Here is a 20,297-nt window from a genome sequence, read left to right as displayed (position 1 = left end):
ACTGTGTTTCTTTTTGTGCTGCATCCAATCCAGAGTAACTATTGTTTTGTTCTCCTTTATACTTGTGTACTGGAAATGTGTCATTGCATCAATCTAACACAGCACACCCACAACTTACTAACCCGTATTGATCCACACCTTTCTCTGGACTGTGGGAAACCCACACAGCCACAGGGAGAACGTACAAACTCCTGTGCGATTTGAGCCTTTAAGGTATTATGTTAATCACCATGCTATCGTGCCACCTCCTAGCCTAAAGATCTACACCCAATGTTTTAGGAAGTTTCTTCCCTTCAGCTATCAGATTTCTGAATAGTTCACAAACCCAAGAGCACTGCCTTGCTTTTCCTCTTTAGCACTATTGATTTTAAAAAAGTTTAACTTATTGCAATTTTTTTGTCTTACACAGTAACAAATTTCACAACTTATGTCAGTGATAACAAACCTGAATGTGATACTGAGAGTGCAGTTGATGTCACTTTACCACAACCGTAACATGACCACCCTACTCCTGCACTCAATGCCATAGCTGACGGCGGCAAACATACCGTACACCTTCCTCAACACTCTGTATAACTCTATTGTCACTTCCAGGTCTCACTGTTCAATAACACGATAGATAGATATATATCACTGTGCATATCCTGCCTGAGTCACAGTACTTCTCCCCAAGGTAGGAATGTCAAAAAGTAGAGGTCAATCAGAGGTTTAAAGGAAGAGGGAAAGAGGAAAGATTTAAAGGGGACCCGAGGGGAAGTTTTTTGCCACATAGAAGGAGGTGAGTGTGTGGAACCATCTGCCAGAGGAAGGTATGGGGACATTTAGGATACACTGGGACAATACATATGGAATTAGCTCAGACAGGCATCTTGGTCAGCACGGACAGGCTGTGCTGAAGGACCTGTTTCTGCACCATACAACTCCATAACTACACCTGGGCTGTAGTTTTCAATGCCTGGTGATTAGGACCTTACCCAGATGCTCCCTAAATGTTGCAGGAAGCTCTGCCTCCACCATTCCTTCTTGCAGTGCTTTCCAAACAGCAAACGCCCTCTGGGTGGAAAACATTCTTCACTGCATCCTCTCTGAACCTCTTACTCACAGAGCACAGAACATTATAGCACAGGAGCAGGTCTTCCAAACCACAATCTTCCACCAAAATAATTAGACATAATCACATGCCTAATTAAACTGATCCCTTCTGCCTAAACAATCTCTATACAGCTCCTTTTCCTGCACATTCATGCACCTAAGAAACTCGAGTACCTCAACTGTATTTGCCTCCACCACCACCACAGCAGCACATTTCAGGCACCTACCACCTGTGTGAGAAAAATCTCACCCTACACACCTCCTCTGAACTTACCCCCTCACCTTAAGTGCATGCCCTCTCGTACTATACATTTCATCTCAGCTGTCTACCACATCTGTGCCTCTCAACCCTCTATCAGGTCTCCCCTCAGCCGTTGTCACTACCCATTCTCTTGTTATAGCACGTACCCTCCAATCCAGGCAGTATCCTGGTAAACCTCTTTGGCATCCTCTCCAAAGCCTTCACAACCTTCCTTGCTGTCCTCTCCTTCCACAGCTGTCACTCTGCCCATCCCTGGTGCTGGTAACCACATCAAAATCTAGCCTTTTTAATAAACAAAGTGAAAAAGTAAAACCAGAGGGCATAACAAACCGTAAATGAGACACCCCTTGCTTGGTGAAGCAGTAAAGGTTAAAGACTGCAGGAATCACTGTCTGTAGAGACTCCATCAACCGGGGGAGAGGATCATTTCCAACGACACACACCTAAGAGAGAAAAGCAAGGCAACAACTCGAATTAGTATGGAATTTAAATCCAGTTTGCACACGTATATAATCCCAGACTATCCACTATTTGACACCCAGATCACATACTATAACACACTGTGGTGAACTGGTGTACACTGAGGCCAATCAGACACTAGAAAAACTCTCCAGGTCAGCCATCACCTGTGCAAGGAAAAGCAATATTGTATCAGGACCGAGGCAGACACCTTTCAGGGACCAAAGAGAGACTGCAGATGCTGGAGATCTGGAGCAACACACAAATAAACTTCGCTATTTCTCTTTGACAACTGACAATTTGTGCAAATTTCTGAAATAATTGTATTATTCCCTCAATCACTGAATTACCAACATTTGGAAAGTAAGCCAGTCCTCAAGCCTGTAAGATTAAATATCCAAATGATACCATCTGATATTAATGACTTTCATGTGAATGAGGAAAAGTAAACCACAAACTAAATCACCCAAAACATACAAATTTAAAACATTTTGCCTGCAATCGGTCATGCTAAACAAAAGCGGTTTCCTTCATGTAAAGCAATGCAAACAACACTGATCCATACAGCACAGACACAGACATAGGTAGAAAAAGTGAGGAGGCCCTGAAAACAGAATACAGGGAGTTAGGAAGGGAGTTAAGAAACAGGAACTCAAGGATAGTAATCTCGGGATTGCCTCCTGTGCCACTCAACAGTAAGGATAGGGATAGAATGAGCTGGCAGATAAATGCATGGCTGAAGAATTGGAGCAGGTAGCAGGCATTCAGATTTCTGGAACATTGGGACCTCTTGCAGGGCAGGTGGGACCTGCACAAAAGGGATGGGTTGCACTTGAATCTGAGGGGTACCGATACCCTGGTTGTCAGCTTTACTAAAGCTGTTGGGAGTGGTTTAAACTAATATGGCAGGGGGAGGGGAACCAGCATGATAGAGCTGAGGATGAGTCAGCAGGTTTACAAGTAGATGACATAATATATATGTAAGGAAGGACAAGCCAATGATTGGGTACAAATGCAAAGAGTTAAATTGTACCACAGAGACAAGATTCAAAAAGGCGAAGAATGCAGGACTGAAGGAGCTGTATTTAAATGCACATAGCATTCGGAATAAGGTGGATGAAATTGTGGTGCAATTAGAGATTAGTTAGAATGACATTGCAGGCATCACTGAGTCATGGTTGAAAGAAGGTCGTGGTTGGGAGCCTAATATCAAAGGATATACTTTATTTCGAAGGGACAGGCAGGCAGGCAGGTGATGTGGCTCTGTTGGTAAGAGATAGAATTACATCTTCAGAAAGAAGAGGCATAAATAAGGTCAGGGAATGTTGAATCTTTGTGGGTGGAGTTAAGAAACTGCAAAGGTAAAAAAAAAATCATGGGAGTCATATATAGCCCTCCAAATAGTACCCAACATGTCGGGTTCAGACTGCACAGGGAGCTGGAAAGGCATGTAATAAGGGCAATGTCACAATTGTAATGGGGGACTTCAATATGCAAGAGGATTGGGAAAATCAGGTTGGTGTTGGATCGCAAGACAGGAAAATTGTTGAATGCCTACAAGATGGCTTTTTAGAGCAGCTTGTGCTTGAGCCTACTCGGGGGAAAGGCCATCTTAGATTGGCTGTTGTCTAATAATCCAGATGTTATCAGGGAGCTTAATGTAAAGGGACCCTTAGGAGGCAGTGATCATAGTAGGATTGAATTCATGCTGCAATTTGAGAGGGAGAAGCACAAGACATCTATATTAGTATCACAGTAGAATAAAGGGAACTACAAAGGCATGAAAGAGGAGCTTGCTCAGGTTTGATTGGAGGGGACGACAGCAGAGCAAATGTGAGTGATGTTTCTGGGAATAGTTCACAAGGTACAGTATAGATATGTCCCACAGAAGATTATGTTCTCAAATGGCAGGGTAGGCAATCATAGCTGATAAGGGAAGTTAAGGACTGCATAAAAAACAAGGAAAGGGCATATCAGGTAGCAAAAGTGAGTGGAAAGTTGGGTTATCAGGGAGCTTTTGAAATCCAATGAAAGGCATAAGAAGGGAAAAGATGAAATATGAGGGCAAACTAGCCAATAATATAAAGTAGGATAATAAAAACTTTCAGTTATATAAAGAGTAAAACGGAGGCGAGAGTTGAGATTGGACCACTGGAAAATAGTTCTGGTGAGGTAGTAATGGGGGACAAAGAAATGGGTGAATGATCAGTCTCTTTCTCAGGGTAGGGAAGTCCCAAGGCAGGACTTGGGCTTAGGTTGAGAAAGGAAAGATTTAGGGGGAATGACTTCACTCAGAGGGTGGTGAGAGTGTGGAACAAGCTGCCAGAGGTGGTTGATGCAAGTTTGATTTCAATATTTAAGAGAAATTTGGATAGGCACGTGGATGGGAGGGGTAGGTAGAGCTATGAACCCGGTGCAGGTCAATGTGACCAGGCAAAATAACAGTTTGGCATAGACTAGAAGGGCTGAATGGCCTGTTTCTGTGCTCTAGTGTTCTACGCCACACAGAGGATAGTGGGTATGTGGAAGACACTGCCAGAGGAAGTGGTAGAGATGGGTAGAAATTACTTTGAGAGGTACATGGATGGGAAAGGTCCTGAGGGATGTGGGCCAAGCACAGGGTGGCAGCATCAGTATGGACAAGATGGGCCAAAGGGTCATAAGACCATAAGACAAAGAAGCAGATTTAGGCTATTCAGCTCATCGAGTCTGCTCTGCCATTCCACCATAGCTGATTGCTGATCCCACTCAACCCCATACATCAGCCTTCTCGCCATAACTTTTCATGCCCTGATCAATCAAGAAACTATCAATTTTGGCTTTAAATATACCCACAGTCAGTGGCAGAGTATTCCTCAGATTCACTTCTCTCTGGCTAAAAATATTCCTCCTTACTTCTGTTCTAAGTTTGCCCCTCAATTTTAAGGCCATGCCCTCTAGTTCTGGATACACCCCCATAGGAAACATCCTCCTCACATCCATTCTAACTCGTCCTCTCAACATTCGGTAGGTTTCAATGAGATCCCCTGCATTCTTCTAAATTCCAGTGAATACAGGCCAAAGCTGACAAATGATCCTCACATATTAAATCTTTCATTTCTGGAATCATAGACATCGAATAGTACAGCACAGTACAGGCCCTTCGGCCCACAATGTTATGCCGACCCTCAAACCCTGCCACCCATATAACCCCCCACCTTAAATTCCTCCATATACCTGTCTAGTAGTCTCTTAAATTTCACTAGTGTATCTGCCTCCACCACTGACTCAGGCAGTGCATTCCACGCACCAACCACTCCCTGAGTAAAAAACCTTCCTCTAATATCCCCCTTGAACTTCCCACCCCTTAAAGCCATGTCCTCTTGTATTGAGCAGTGACGCCTTGGGGAAGAGGCGCTGGCTATCCACTCTATTTATTCCTCTTATTATCTTGTACACCTCTATCATGTCTCCTCTCATCCTCCTTCTCTCCAAAGGGTAAAGCCCTAGCTCCCTTAATCTCTGATCATAATGCATACTCTCTAAACCAGGCAGCATCCTGGTAAATCTTCTCTATACCCTTTCCAATGCTTCCACATCCTTCCTATAGTGAGGTGACCAGAACTGGACACAGTACTCCAAGTATGGCCTAAGCAGAGTTTTATAGAGCTGCATCATTACATCGCGACTCTTAAACTCTATCCCTTGACTTATGAAAGCTAACACCCCATAGGCTTTCTTAACTACACTATCTACCTTTAAGGCAACTTTCAGGGTTCTGTGGACATGTACCCCCAGATCCCTCTGCTGCTCCACACAACCAAGTATCCTGCCATTTACTTTGTACTTTGCCTTGGAGTTTGTCCTTCCAAAGTGTTCCACCTCACACTTCTCCGGGTTGAACTCCATCTGCCACTTCTCAGCCCACCCGTGCATCCTATCAATGTCTCTCTGCAATCTTTGACAATCCTCTACGCTATCCACAACACCACCAACCTTTGTGTCATCTGCAAACTTGCCAACCCACCCTACTACCCTCACATCCAGGTCGTTAATAAAAATCACGAAAATTAGAGGTCCCAGAACAGATCCTTGTGGGACACCACTAGTCACAATCCTCCAATCCGAATGTACTCCCTCCACCACCACCCTCTGCCTTCTGCAGGCAAGCCAATTCTGAATCTACCTGGCCAAACTTCCCTGGATCCCATGCCTTCTGACTTTCTGAATAAGTCTACCGTGTGGAACCTTGTCAAATGCCTTACTAACATCCATGTAGATCACATCCACTGCACTACCCTCATCTATATGCCTGGTCACCTCCTCGTGAACCTCCTCTGCACTCTTGCAAACGACAACACATCCTTTTGGAGATATGGGGGCCAAAACTGTTAACAATACTCCAATTGTGGCCTGACTAGTTTCTTATAAAGCCTCGGCATTGTCTCCTTGCTTTTATATTCTATTCCCCTTGAAATAAATGCCAACATTGCATTTGCCTTCTTTACCACAGACTCAACCTGTAAATTAACCTTCTGGGAGTCTTGCTCAAGGACTCATAAGTCCCTCTGCACTTCTGATGTTTGAACTTTCTCCCGATTTACAGTAGACAATAGTCTGCACTGTTGTTCCTTTCACCAAAAAGCAATATCATACATTTCCCAATACTGTATTCCATCTACCATTTTTTTGCCCATTCTTCCAATTTGTTCAAGTCCTGCTGCAATCGTATTGCTTCCTCAGCACTACCTACCCCTCCACCTATCTTCGTATCATCCACAAACTTTGCCACAAAGCCATCAATTCCATTACGTAAATCATTGACAATGTGAAAAGCAGCGGTCCCAATACTGACCCTGACAAACAACACTAGTCACTGGCAGCCAACCAGAAAAGATCCCCTTTGTTCCCACTTGCCGCCTCCTGCCTGTCAGTCATTCCTCTATCCATGCCAGTATCTCTCCTGTAATGCCATGGGATTTTATCTTGTTAAATAGCCTCGTGTGTGGCACCTTATCAAATGTCTTCTGAAAATCCGAACAAATGACATCTACCCTGCTTGTTACTTCATCGAAGAACTCTAACAGATTTGTCAGGCAAGATTTCTCTTTACAGAAATCATGCTGACTTTGACATATTTTATCATTAGTCTCCAAGTACCCTGAAAACTCATCCTTATTGTAAGGGATTTCTCCTTTTATGTTACTGCTAAGGCTAATAAAGTGGCTCCTTTGTTATGTTAAAAATAAAATGGCTTCTCTGTGATGTTAACTGCTGAGACAGTGGTTTTCTCTCTAGCAGCTTGTTTGGGTTATAACTACTGATAAAGAGAATTGTATTCATTTGCTAACCAATTGGGATAGGCAATATTCTTTCTTGTGTCTCTGTAAGCTATTGTTTTCGCAGGCTTTGGGGCAGAAGGCACAATGGGGACAGAGAAAGGAGACACGATGCTGTAAGCTGGGCAGCGGAACGGACCCCAAGCAGGCATCCGAGGCCCAGGGTCTTCGGCGAGGAGAGGAGATGAGGACAGACTCATGTGGAGCATCTGGTCGACCACCGTGGTTGGTCCCAGGTGGCGGGTCGAGGAGGTTGGAGGGGATCGAATGGTGGAAAGAAGACTCCGTTAATTGAGCTCCAACGGTTCTGCACAAAGTGCAAGCATTGGTGAGGCCGAATCTGGAGTATTGTGTTCAGTTTTGGTCACCAAATTACAGGAGGGATATAAATAAGGTTGAAAGAGTGCAGAGAAGGTTTACAAGGATGTTGCCGGGACTTGAGAAACTCAGTTACAGAGAAAGTTTGAATAGGTTAGGACTTTATTCCCTGGAGCGTAGAAGAGTGAGGGGAGATTTGATAGAGGTATATAAAATTATGATGGGTATAGATAGAGTGAATGCAAGCAGGCTTTTTCCACTGAGGCAAGGGGAGAAAAAAAACCAGAGGACATGGGTTAAGGGTGAGGGGGGAAAAGTTTAAAGGGAACATTAGGGGGGGCTTCTTCACACAGAGAGTGGTGGGAGTGTGTAATGAGCTGCTAGACGAGGTGGTAAATGCGGGTTCTTTTTTAACATTTAAGAATAAATTGGACAGATACATGGATGGGAGGTGTATGGAGGGATATGGTCTATGTGCAGGTCAGTGGGACTAGGCAGAAAATGGTTCGGCACAGCCAAGAAGGGCCAAAAGGCCTGTTTCTGTGCTGTAGTTTCTATGGTTTCTATGATTGAACTTTGATAAGTTTGGCGCCTTTTACTTTCCTTTTATATTGTAGCTCTGTTAATTACATAGTTTCAGTAAGATCTATAAACTGTAATCATTTAATCGCATATGGGGTACTGTCTGTTACTTGGCGTGGTGGGGTACATCACACAGCATCCACACAAACTCAATTACAGAGTTTGGCAGGGCGAAGGCTGCTCCCCCAGACAGAAGCAAGCTGAGCAAGCCTGAGGCTTACCAGGAGGCTACACTTAATAGACTCCAACACTTTCCCAACCACTGAGGTTAGGCTAATTGTTCTATAATTTGCTTTCTTTTGCCTTCCTCCCTTCTTAAAGAGTGGAGTGACATTTGCAATCTTCCAATCCTCTGGGACCATGCCAGAATCAAGTGATTCTCGAAAGATCATGTCCAATGCATCCATTATCTCTTCAGTAACCAGTCTTGAGGACTCTGGGAAGTAGTCCATCTGGTCCAGGTGACTTCTCTACGTTAAGACCTTTCAGCTTACCTACCACTTTTTCTTTTGTAATAGCACTGGCACTCACTCCCGCTCCCTGACACTCACGGAACTTGGCACACTACTAGTGTCTTCCACAGTGAAAACTGATGCAAAGTACTCATTAAGTTCATCTGCCATTTCTTTGTCCCCCGTTACTATCTCAACATCATTTTCCAGTGGTCTAATATCAACTCTCACTTTTTGTATCCTGGTTTATATTATTAGCTAGTTTGCCCTCATATTTCATCTTTTCCCTTCTTACAGCTTTTTTAGTTGCCTTTTGCTGGATTTTAAAAGCTTCCAAATCCAACTTCCCACTCAGTTTTGCTACCATATATGTCCTTTCTTTGGCTTTTACACAGTCTTTAACTTCCCTTGTCAGCCACAGTTGCCAACCCTTACCATTTTAGAACTACTTCCGTGGGTCATATGTATCCTGCGTCTTGTGAACTATTCTCAGAAACATCAGTCGCCTCTGCTCTGCTGTCATCCCCTCCAATATCCTCCTCCAATCCACCTGGGCAAGCTCCTCTCTCATGCCTCTGTAATTTCCTTTATTCCATTGCGATACTGATACATGTGACTTATGATTTTTCTTCTCAAATTGCAGCACGAATTCAATTATATTATGATCACTGCCTCCTAAGGGTTCCTTTACGTTAAGCTCCTAAATAAGATCTGGGTTATTACACATTGTGTTCAACGTCAGCAGCAGCTGGGAGGACAGGAGGACTAGTGGGGTGAGATACCAGGCCCCTGAAACCATGCACTCACAGACATGGGCACAGAAATGGGTCATCAAATCTGGTCTGCCATTCCATCACAGATCCAACACGGCTTTCTCCCAAGTGATCACCCTGGCTAAGAAAAGCTCTCACACCCCAGGAATTGGCCCAGAGGAAATGCAGTCTGATCTGAAATAAATTAGACTTGCTAGTCTTACCTTGTACACATCCTCTATACACCTGGTCAGCTCCTGTTCATCCACCTTCACCTCTTCCACCGGCATTGACTCATACGCCATTCCTGGAATAAAGAAGCATCGTGCTCAACTGCAGAGTCCTACATGCCCAACAGAACTGGAATGATGTTGAATAATCTATGCAGTCATCATCGTCTCCTGTGGCAGGCTCCGAGGCTCAGCAGGAAGCGTAGAGTGATGGTGATAGACTTGATAGTTAGGGGGACAGGCATAGATAGTTAGGAGAGTATGCGGGCAGTGGGAGAACCATTCCTCTTGTGCTTCTTGTTCTTGTCAATTGAGGTTCAGTGTCATGCAACCCTGCCTCTTTGATCTGGACCATGTCTTCATTAACCAGGTCCAACACTTGCCTTTATTGGATCTTGCTCCTCCTTACACAAGTCATCGGGTTTGTGGGGGTGTGCCCAGGGTTAACTGGGGTGAGCCTAGGGGTGTGTGGTCCCTTGGTTTTAGGATTAGGTTTGAGGGTAGGGCTGGTAGATATAGATGTGGGGCTGGGAGAGATAAGGTTGTGGAGTTTAGTGTAGTGAGGTATTTTGAATTGTTGAACCACTTTAATCTGGCCGATGCCTTTCATTAACCTGGTCCAACATCCGGGTGTGTACTGGGATACAACATCAGTAATGCAACCCGAGGTCATCGGGTGTTTCAGGTCTTTAATCACTAGACGCCCTCACTCCGGCAACCCAGACAGGATTGATCAGGTCTGGCTTGTGTTTATCCCAAGATAATGAGAGGCATTTAATTCTGAGGTTTATAATATTTTAGAGTCTTCTGGGGCACTTAGGGGGAACTCGTGTAGCAGCAGAACTCTCAATGGATATGATTAAATATTCTTGTTTCAGCCTGATACAGCTAAAAAGCACAACTGCTTCCAAGGTCAGTACAATCAACAAAGATGTCTTAATGCATTTAAACGAACTATCGCTGCAGGGCGGGGTTACAAGTGCGTTTAAGGAAATGGGGGTTTTAAACTCCCAATACAGACTATATCGCTGGCAAACGTGCAGTCTCTGGTGAACAAGTCTGATGATCTCAGAGCTAGGGTACTGAATCAGAGGGACATTAGGACCGCTGTTTTCTTTGTTTTACGGAATCCTGGTTAACCCCTTTGGTACCGGATACAGCAATTCAGATCGATGGGTTTACTGTACACTGTCAGGATAGATCTCTCAAAAGCAGAGGTGGAGGAGTATGCCTCGTGATCAACTCTTCTTGGTGCACAAATATATCAGTGCTGTCCCAGTTATGCTCACCAGACCTGGAATATCTAGCAGTAAGTGCCGTCCATTTTACCTACCACGGGAGATCTCTGGGGTCATTTTGGTAGCAGTATACGTTCCACCTCAGGCCAATGTTAATTAGGCTTCAGATAATCTGAGCAATAGGATCAACAAGCACGAAACAGCACACCCTAACGCCTTCACCATCCTTTTGGGGGATTTTAACCAGGCCAGTGAAAAACTCACTAAGCAATTACCATCAACAAATCCATTGCAATGCTAGAGGAAACAACACACTGGACCATTGCTACACCACCATCAGGAATGCCTGCTATGCCATTCCACACACTCACTTTGGTAAGTCTGATCATTCGGCTGTACTTCTACTCCCTGAGTATAGGCAGAGACTGAAGATTGCAGCCCCAGTAGTGAGGACCAAAAAGGTATAAACAAGGAAAGCACAAGAGTGCCTGCAGGACTACTTTGAATCAGTGGACTGGACTGTATTCAGGAATTCATCTTGGAATCTGGATGAGTATGCTGCAGTTGTTACCGACATCATTAAAACCCGTGTGGATGAGTGTGTGCCCACAAAGACTTACTGTACATTCCCAAACCAAAGGTCGTGGATGAACCAGGAGGTATGTCATCTGCTGAAGGCTAGATCTGTGGCATTCAAGTCTGGCAACACAGGCTTGAACCAGGTATGATTTGCGGAGGCAACAGGAATTCTGCAGATGCTGGAAATTCAAGCAACACACATCAAAGTTGCTGGTGAACGCAGCAGGCCGGGCAGCATCTCTAAGAAGAGGTACGGTCGACGTTTCAGGCCGAGACCCTTCGTCAGTCCTGACAAAGGGTCTCAGCCTGAAACGTCGACTGTACCTCTTCCTAGAGATGCTGCCTGGCCTGCTGCGTTCACCAGCAACTTTGATGATTTGCGGAGGGCTATTTCAAGGGCGAAGAGACAATTTCGAATGAAGTTGGAGGTGACACCAGATGTATGTACAACAACTCAGGCAGAGGTGTATAAGATGATGAGAGGCATTGATCGTGTGGATAGTTTGAAGCTTTTTCCCAGGGCTGAAATGGCTAACACAACACCCTAGCCAACTTCCCCAGTTCAACTAGGTCCCACTGTAATCGTAGATAACAACCTTCACTGTCCCAGAGCCCATCCCTGACAACACTGCCCACCCCCCCCCCACCGAGCCCATCCCTGACAAACAACACTGGCACCGGCATCCACCCCTGCAGCAGTCACTGGTCCTGGCCCATTCCTGCTGCTGACACTGGCCCCAACACCCATCACTACAGCAGACACTGGCCCCAATGCCCATCACTGCAGCAGACACTGGCCCCAACACCCATCACTACAGCAGACACTGGACCCAACGCCCATCACTGCAGCAGACACTGGCCCCAACACCCATCACTACAGTAGACACTGGCCCTAGTGCTCATCACTTCAGTAGACACTGGCCCCAACACTGATCCCTGCAGCAGACACTGGTCCTGCTGCCCACCCCTGACACAGACACTGGCCCTGGTGCCCACCCCTGACACAGACACTGGCCCCGGTGCCCATCTCTGCAGCTGACACTCGCCCTGGTGCCCACCCCTGCCGCAGACACTGGCCCCGCTGCCCATCCCTGCAGCTAACACTGGCCCTGGTGCCCAACCCTGCAGTGAACACTGGCCCCAACACCCATCCCTGCAGCTAATAGTGGCCCCAGACCCCATCCCAACAGCAGACACTGGCCACAGTGCCCATCCCAACAGCAGACACTGGCCACAGTGCCCACCCCAACTGCAGGCACTGGCCCCAGCGCCCATTCTCTCAGCGGACACGGGCCCCAGCGCCCATTCCGACACCTGACACGGGCCCCAGCGCCCATTCCGACACCTGACACGGGCCCCAGCGCCCATTCCCACACCTGACACTGGCCCCAGTGCCCATCCCTACAGCTGACACTGGCCCCAGTGCCCATCCCTACAGCTGACACTGGCCCCAGTGCCCATTCCTACAGCTGACACTGGCCCCAGTGCCCATCCCTACAGCTGACACTGGCCCCAGTGCCATTTATACAGCTGACACTAGCCCAAGCATGCATTCCTACAGCTGACACTGGCCCCAACGCCAATCCCTGCAACAGACACTGGTTCCAGCTCCCATCTCTGAAAATAAAACCTTTACTACATTTCAACACAGTAAATTTGCATCAAATTGCACAGCGCCCATTCCCACACCTGACACTGGCCCCAGCGCTCATTCCTTCAGCTGACACTGGCCCCAGTGCCCATCCCTACAGCTGACACTGGCCCCAGTGCCCATCCCTACAGCTGACACTGGCCCCAGTGTCCATCCCTACAGCTGACACTAGCCCCAGTGCCCATCCCTACAGCTGACACTGGCCCCAGTGCCCATCCCCACAGCTGACACTGGTCCCAGTGCCCATCCCCACAGCTGACACTGGTCCCAGTGCCCATCCCTACAGCTGACACTGGCCCCAGTGCCCATTCCTACAGCTGACACTGGCCCCAGTGCCATTTATACAGCTGACACTAGCCCAAGCATGCATTCCTACAGCTGACACTGGCCCCAACGCCAATCCCTGCAACAGACACTGGTTCCAGCTCCCATCTCTGAAAATAAAACCTTTACTACATTTCAACACAGTAAATTTGCATCAAATTGCCCAGCACCCATTCCCACAGCTGACACTGGCCCCAGCGCTCATTCCTTCAGCTGACACTGGCCCCAGTGCCCATCCCTACAGCTGACACTGGCCCCAGTGCCCATCCCTACAGCTGACACTGGCCCCAGTGCCTATTCCTACAGCTGACACTGGCCCCAGTGCCCATCCCTACAGCTGACACTGGCCCCAGTGCCCATCCCTACAGCTGACACTGGCCCCAGTGCCTATTCCTACAGCTGACACTGGCCCCAGTGCCCATCCCTACAGCTGACACTGGCCCCAGTGCCCATTCCTGCTGCTGACACTGGCCCCAACACCCATCACTACAGCAGACACTGGCCCCAACGCCCATCACTGCAGCAGACACTGGCCCCAATGCTCATCACTGCAGCAGACACTGGCCCCAACGCCCATCACTGCAGCAGACACTGGCCCCAACACCCATCACTACAGTAGACACTGGCCCCAGTGCTCATCACTACAGTAGACACTGGCCCCAACACTGATCCCTGCAGCAGACACTGGTCCTGCTGCCCACCCCTGACACAGACACTGGCCCTGGTGCCCATCTCTGCAGCTGACACTCGCCCCGGTGCCCACCCCTGCCGCAGACACTGGCCCCGCTGCCCATCCCTGCAGCTAACACTGGCCCTGGTGCCCAACCCTGCAGTGAACACTGGCCCCAACACCCATCCCTGCAGCTAATAGTGGCCCCAGACCCCATCCCAACAGCAGACACTGGCCACAGTGCCCACCCCAACTGCAGTCACTGGCCCCAGCGCCCATTCTCTCAGCGGACACGGGCCCCAGCGCCCATTCCCACACCTGACACTGGCCCCAGTGCCCATCCCTACAGCTGACACTGGCCCCAGTGCCCATCCCTACAGCTGACACTGGCCCCAGTGCCCATCCCTACAGCTGACACTGGCCCCAGTGCCCATCCCTACAGCTGACACTGGCCCCAGTGCCCATCCCTACAGCTGACACCGGCCCCAGTGCCCATTCCTACAGCCGACACCGGCCCCAGTGCCCATCCCCACAGCTGACACTGGCCCCAGTGCCCATCCCCACAGCTGCCACTGGCCCCAGTGCCCATTCCTACAGCCGACACTGGCCCCAGTGCCATTTATACAGCTGACACTAGCCCAAGCATGCATTCCTACAGCTGACACTGGCCCCAACGCCAATCCCTGCAACAGACACTGGTTCCAGCTCCCATCTCTGAAAATAAAACCTTTACTACATTTCAACACAGTAAATTTGCATCAAATTGCCCAGCTCAGCCTGGTTCCCCATGTGATCTAATATACCAAACTGGCCTACCATGTAGAGCCCTTTCAAAAGCCTTACTGCTAGCATACCTCATCAATATCCTTTGTCATTGCTTCAAAGAATTCGTGAGAACTGTTCTCCAATGAAAAAACGTCATTCTTACTGCCCCTAATCTTGTCCTTCAGAATTCCTTCCAGTTTTTCCCACCACATATTAGGCTCGTCAGTCTACAGATCCCTGGCTTATCTGAAATAAAGGTTTAAGATCAGCCAGCCTCTCGTGTCCTGGTGCTTCAACAGCCGCTTTCTCTGCCTATACGTCTGCAACTTTATTTTAAATTTTGATATGGCTCCAATCAATCATTATTCATCTTCCTTAATTCCTTAGCTTCTATGACCTTCCTCACTGTAAATACAGATGAGAAATTTTAAAATTTTGCCTGTATCCTGGGACTCCACACATCGACAGCCACATTGATCCTGAGGGGTATCTATTCCCTCCCTCACTACCCTTTTGCTCTAAATCTCCTTTACCTTAGCCATCTTCTTTATTTTTGTCAAGAATTCTCCTACATCTCCTGTATTCCTCAAGTCAGACCACCTGGTAGCGAAAGTGAAGAAACCCGTGTTTTCTATGGGATCAGGGAGCAACATGAACACAAAAGACTCCATCTGAAAACCTGATCTGAATGAGCTGAACAGAAATGAAAAAGAAGCCCAAGAAAGATTGTTTGATGTATCCTATGAAAAGGAAGTCATAACTTGGTCCTGTAGATATGCCCGTATCTATATCTTAAATGTAGAAACACAGAAAATGTACAGCACAGTACAGGCCCTTTGGCCCACGATGCTGTGCCGAACATGTACTTACTTTAGAAATTACCTAGGGTTACACATAGCCCTCTATTTTTCTAAGCTCTGTGTACCTATCCAGGAGTCTCTTAAAAGATCCTATCGTATCTGCCTCCACCACAGTCGTTGGCAGCCCATTCCACGCACTCACCGCTCTCTGCGTAAAAAACTTACCCCTGACATCTCCTCTGTACCTGCTTCCAAGCACCTTAAAACTGTGCCCTCTTGTGTTAGCTATTTCAGCCCTGGGAAAAAGCCTCTGACTATCCACACTGTGACAGGGTCCTGAATTACCCCATGAACTGTGCTCGTTTACCCCTATTAACTGTGCTTTCGAAAAGAGAGAGTTATTTAACACCAACAACTTGTTTTTAAAAGACAGAGAGATGAAGACTGCTCACAGGTTGTTTATACTTTCTCCAAGGACATTTGCCTGCTTGCATTTCTTACACAGAGAGAGGAAGGAGGAGTTATTTGAATGACAGCTGGTATTCAGTATAGTGAGATAAATAGGAGGTAAGATGATATAGACCTCAGCCGCATGTTTTGGACACTGAATGAGTTTTGCTGTGCCCGCAGAAAAAATGGGTTTTTGGAGCATCGATCAGGCAGATCAATCAGTGGCTCTTGCAGTGAAAAGGAAAGGGGTTGACTGGTGGGGAGTTGTCCATGTGTCCACCCTTACCTGGGTGATAGCTCCACCACAGGAAAACCGGTCCCCTTTGTTGTGGTCACAGTCGGTGACTTTTAAAGGATTTCGGAGGACAAAGAGAAGATCAACGGCGTCAGCTCACTTGAAAACTCAAATCTCTCCCTCTCTCTCCAACACTACTTGCTACTCAACTCAAAACCACGAACTGAACTGAACTTTACTCATCATCATAAGACCGTATCTTTTTACCCCTAGACTTAAAGAAGCTTGATTTTTCACATATATTTCCACACTTACTGATTTACTTACTTACATATATAAAATCATTGCTAACCTGTTTGATTTATCTACATTTATATTATTACTGTATTGCGTAGTTACTAATAAGTATTATTAGTTAATAGCAATTCTGGACTCCAAAGTGTTTTCCATTTCTGCTGGCTCTTTATTCTCGTCACGGGATACATGACAACACGATCAAAGCCCCTCATCATCTTATACACCTCTATCAGGTCACCTCTCATCCTCTGTCACTCCAAGGAGAAAAGGCCAAGTTCACGCAACGATTCCAATAAGGCATGCTCCCCAATCCAGGCAACATCCTTGTAAATCTCCTCTGCCCTCTATCTTTAGCATCCACATCCTTGCTGTACTGAGGTGATCAGAACTGAGCACAGTACTCAAGTGGGGTCTGACCAGGGTCCTATACAGCTGTAACATTACCTCTCTGCTCTTGAACTCAATCTCATGGTTGATGAAGGGCAATACACCGTGTACCTTCTTAAACACACAGTCAACCTGTGCAGCAGCTTTGAATGTCCTATAGACTCAGACCCCAAGATCCCTCTGATCCTCCACACTGCCAAGAGTCTTACCATTAATACTATATTCTGCTATCATATTTGACCTACCAAAATGAACCACCTCACACTTATCTGGGTTCAACTCCATCTGCCACTTCTCAGCCCAGTTTTGCATCCTATCAATGTCCAGCTGTAACCTCTGACAGCCCTCCACACTATACACAACACCCACATGGTGTCATCAGCAAATTTATTAACAAATCCCTCCATTTCCTCATCCAGGTCATTTATAAAAATCATGAAGAGAAGGGGTCCCTGAGGCACATGACTGATCACCAATCTCCATGCAGAATTTGACCCATCTACAACCATTCTTTGCCTTCTGTGGACAAGCCGGTTCTGGATCCACAAAGCAATGTCCCCTTGGATCCCATGTCTCCTTACTTTCTCAATCAGCCTTGCATGGGGTACCTTATCAAATGCCTTGCTGAAATCCATATACACTACATCTACTGCTCTACCTTCATCAATGTGTTTAGTCACATCCTCAAAAAATTCAATCAGGCTGGTAAGACATGACCTGCCTTTGACAAAGCCATGCTGACTATTCCTAATCATATTATGCCTCTCCAAATGTTCATAAATCCTGCCTCTCAGGAGCTTCTCCAACAACTTACCAGCCACAGAAGTAAGACTCACTGGTCTATAATTTCCTGGGCGATCTCTACTCCCTTTCTTGAATAAGGGAACAACATCCGCAACCCTCCAATCCTCCAGAACCTCTCCCATCGTCATTGATGATGCAAAGATCATCGCCAGAAGCTCAGCATTCTCCTCCCTCACCTCCCACAGTAGCTTGTGGTACATCTCGTCCGGTCCCGGTGACTTATCCAACTTGATGCTTTCCAAAAGCTCCAGCACAACCTCTTTCTTAATGTCTATATGCTCAAGCTTTTCAGTCCACTGTGAGTCATCCCGACAATCACCAGGACCCTTTTCCATAGTGAATACTGATGCAAAGTATTCATTAAGTACCCCCACTACCTCCTGCAGTTCCATACACACCTTTCCACTGTCACACTTGATTGGTCCTATTCTCTCACGTCTTATCCTCTTGCTCTTCACGTACTTGTAGAATGCCTTGGGGCTTTCCTTAATCCTGCTCACCCAGGCCTTCTCATGGCCCCTTCTGGCTCTCCTAATTTCATTCTTAAACACCTTCCTGCTAGCCTTATAATCTTCTAGATCTCTATCATTACCTAGTTTTTTGAACCTTCTGTAAGCTTTTCTTTTCTTCTTGATTAGCTTGTCAACTGCCTTTGTACACCACGGTTCCTGTACCCTACTATCCTTTCCCTGTCTCATTGGAACGTACCTAAGAAAAATGCCCAGCAAATATGCCCTGAACATTTGCCACATTTCTGCTGGACATTTCCCTGAGAACACCTGTTCCCAATTTATGCTTCCAAGTTCCTGCCTGATAGCTTTATATTTCCCCTTACTCCAATTAAACGCTTTCCTAACTTGTCTGTTCCTATCCCTCTCCAATGCTATGGTAAAGGAGATAGAATTGTGATCATCATCTCCAAAATGCACTCCCACTGAGAGACCTGACACCTGACCAGGTTCATTTCCCAATACCAGATCAAGTACAGCCTCTCCTCTTGGAGACTTATCTACATACTGTGTCAAGAAACCTTCCTGAACACACCTAACAAACTCCACCCCATCTAAACCCCTTGCTCAAGGGAGATGCCAATTAATATTGGGGAAATTAAAATCCCCCATCACCACAACCGTACCAGAATCTGTCTGCCCATCTGCCTCTCGATGTTCCTGTTACTATTGGGTGGTCCATAAAAAAACAACCAGAAGAGTTATTGACCCCTTCCTGTTTCTAACTTCTGCCCACAGAGACTCCGTATACAATCCCTCCATGACTTCCTCCTTTTCTGCAGCTGTGACACTATCTCTGATCAGCAGTGCCACGCCCCCACCTCTTTTGCCTCCCTCCCTGACCTTCCTGAAACATCTAAAGCCCGGCACTAAGTAGCCATTCCTGCCCCTGAGCCATCCAAGCCTCTGTAATGGCCACAACATCAAAGCTCCAAGTACTGATCCACACGCTAAGCTCATCCGCTTTGTTCATGATACTCTTTGCATTAAAATAGACACATCTCAAACCATCAGTCTGAGCGCATCCCTTCACTATCACCTGCCAATCCTCCCTCACACTGCCTACAAGCTTTGTCTATTTGTGAACCAACCTCTCCTTCCTCCGTCTCTTCAGTTCAGTTCCCACCCCCCAGCAATTCTAGTTTAAACTCTCCCCAATAGCCTTAGCAAACCTCCCCGCCAGGATATTGGACCCCTGGGATTCAAGTGCAACCTGTTTTTTTTGTACAGGTCACGTCTGCCCCAAAAGAGGTCCCAACGATCCAGAAATCTGAATCCCTGCCCCCTGCTCCAATCCCTCAGCCATGCATTTATCCTCCACCTCACTCCATCCCTTTGGGATACTCTCTGGTATCTGACTCTTGCCCTTCCCTCTTCTGACTGTAAATAATTATCTGTCTCCCGAGGCCCCAGTGTGACTACTTGCCTATAGCTCCTCTCTATCACCTCTTCACTTTCCCTGAAGGTCATCTTGGGGAAAGTGAATGGATTTGAAGGATATGTTCAACGTGAGAACGAGTTCAACCAGGCAAAGGGGTGTGCCTTGAGTGTGTATTCACCAGAGAGGTGCAGGGGGATTTGGCAGTGAAAAGAAGCTGACAGGTATAAAGAACTGTAAACTGTCATGGACCTGAGAGAAAAGAACCTGGAGAAGATGAGGAATCATGTCAAGGCAGGAAGAACAGGCTCAATGTTAAGAACAAGCCGAAATAATGACTTTATCAGAATGCAGATCTTGGAAACGGAAGTAGATTTAATTGTGGCTTCTCATCAAGATTCTGGTAGGAAAATTTTGAGGTGACAATTCCAAGAAGGCTCAAAAATCCACTGAACAAATTTCTTTACAGGAATAAGAATTAATAAGCATTATTCAATCACATCAGTCACAGTTCAACAGAGTACGCCACTCCGATCACTGCTTCGCTCCCAGGCCTCTACAACCCTTCCACGTTCACATCTGCAAAAATACCTCACCTGGATTCACACACAGATTAACAATGTTTAAGGGTAGGCTACTGCTCCTTTACATGGATGAAGTACAGGAGTGATATTTTACATCTAACAAGCTACTGTTGCTTCAGGGCTTTGTTGCACAGAAGGGAGGGGTACTGCCTGAGGATGCA

General features: G+C 46.7%; 1 protein-coding gene across 5 annotated transcripts in view; it reads right to left on the bottom strand.

The window, feature by feature from the left end:
* The window catches only part of tango6 (transport and golgi organization 6 homolog (Drosophila)), a 175,691-nt gene that overhangs the window by 103,345 nt on the left and 52,049 nt on the right, over positions 1–20,297 (bottom strand). For all 5 annotated transcript variants that reach the window (XM_072280060.1, XM_072280061.1, XM_072280063.1 and 2 more), the window contains 2 exons: positions 9,460–9,542; positions 1,685–1,797 (listed from right to left, as the gene is read on the bottom strand). In XM_072280060.1, coding sequence (XP_072136161.1) covers positions 1,685–1,797; positions 9,460–9,542 — 196 coding nt within the window. The remainder of the gene's footprint in view (positions 1–1,684; positions 1,798–9,459; positions 9,543–20,297) is intronic.

The sequence above is a fragment of the Mobula birostris genome, chromosome 15 (assembly GCF_030028105.1).
Source record: "Mobula birostris isolate sMobBir1 chromosome 15, sMobBir1.hap1, whole genome shotgun sequence".
NCBI lineage: Eukaryota > Metazoa > Chordata > Chondrichthyes > Myliobatiformes > Myliobatidae > Mobula > Mobula birostris.
This window is presented reverse-complemented; position numbering and strand designations above follow the sequence as displayed.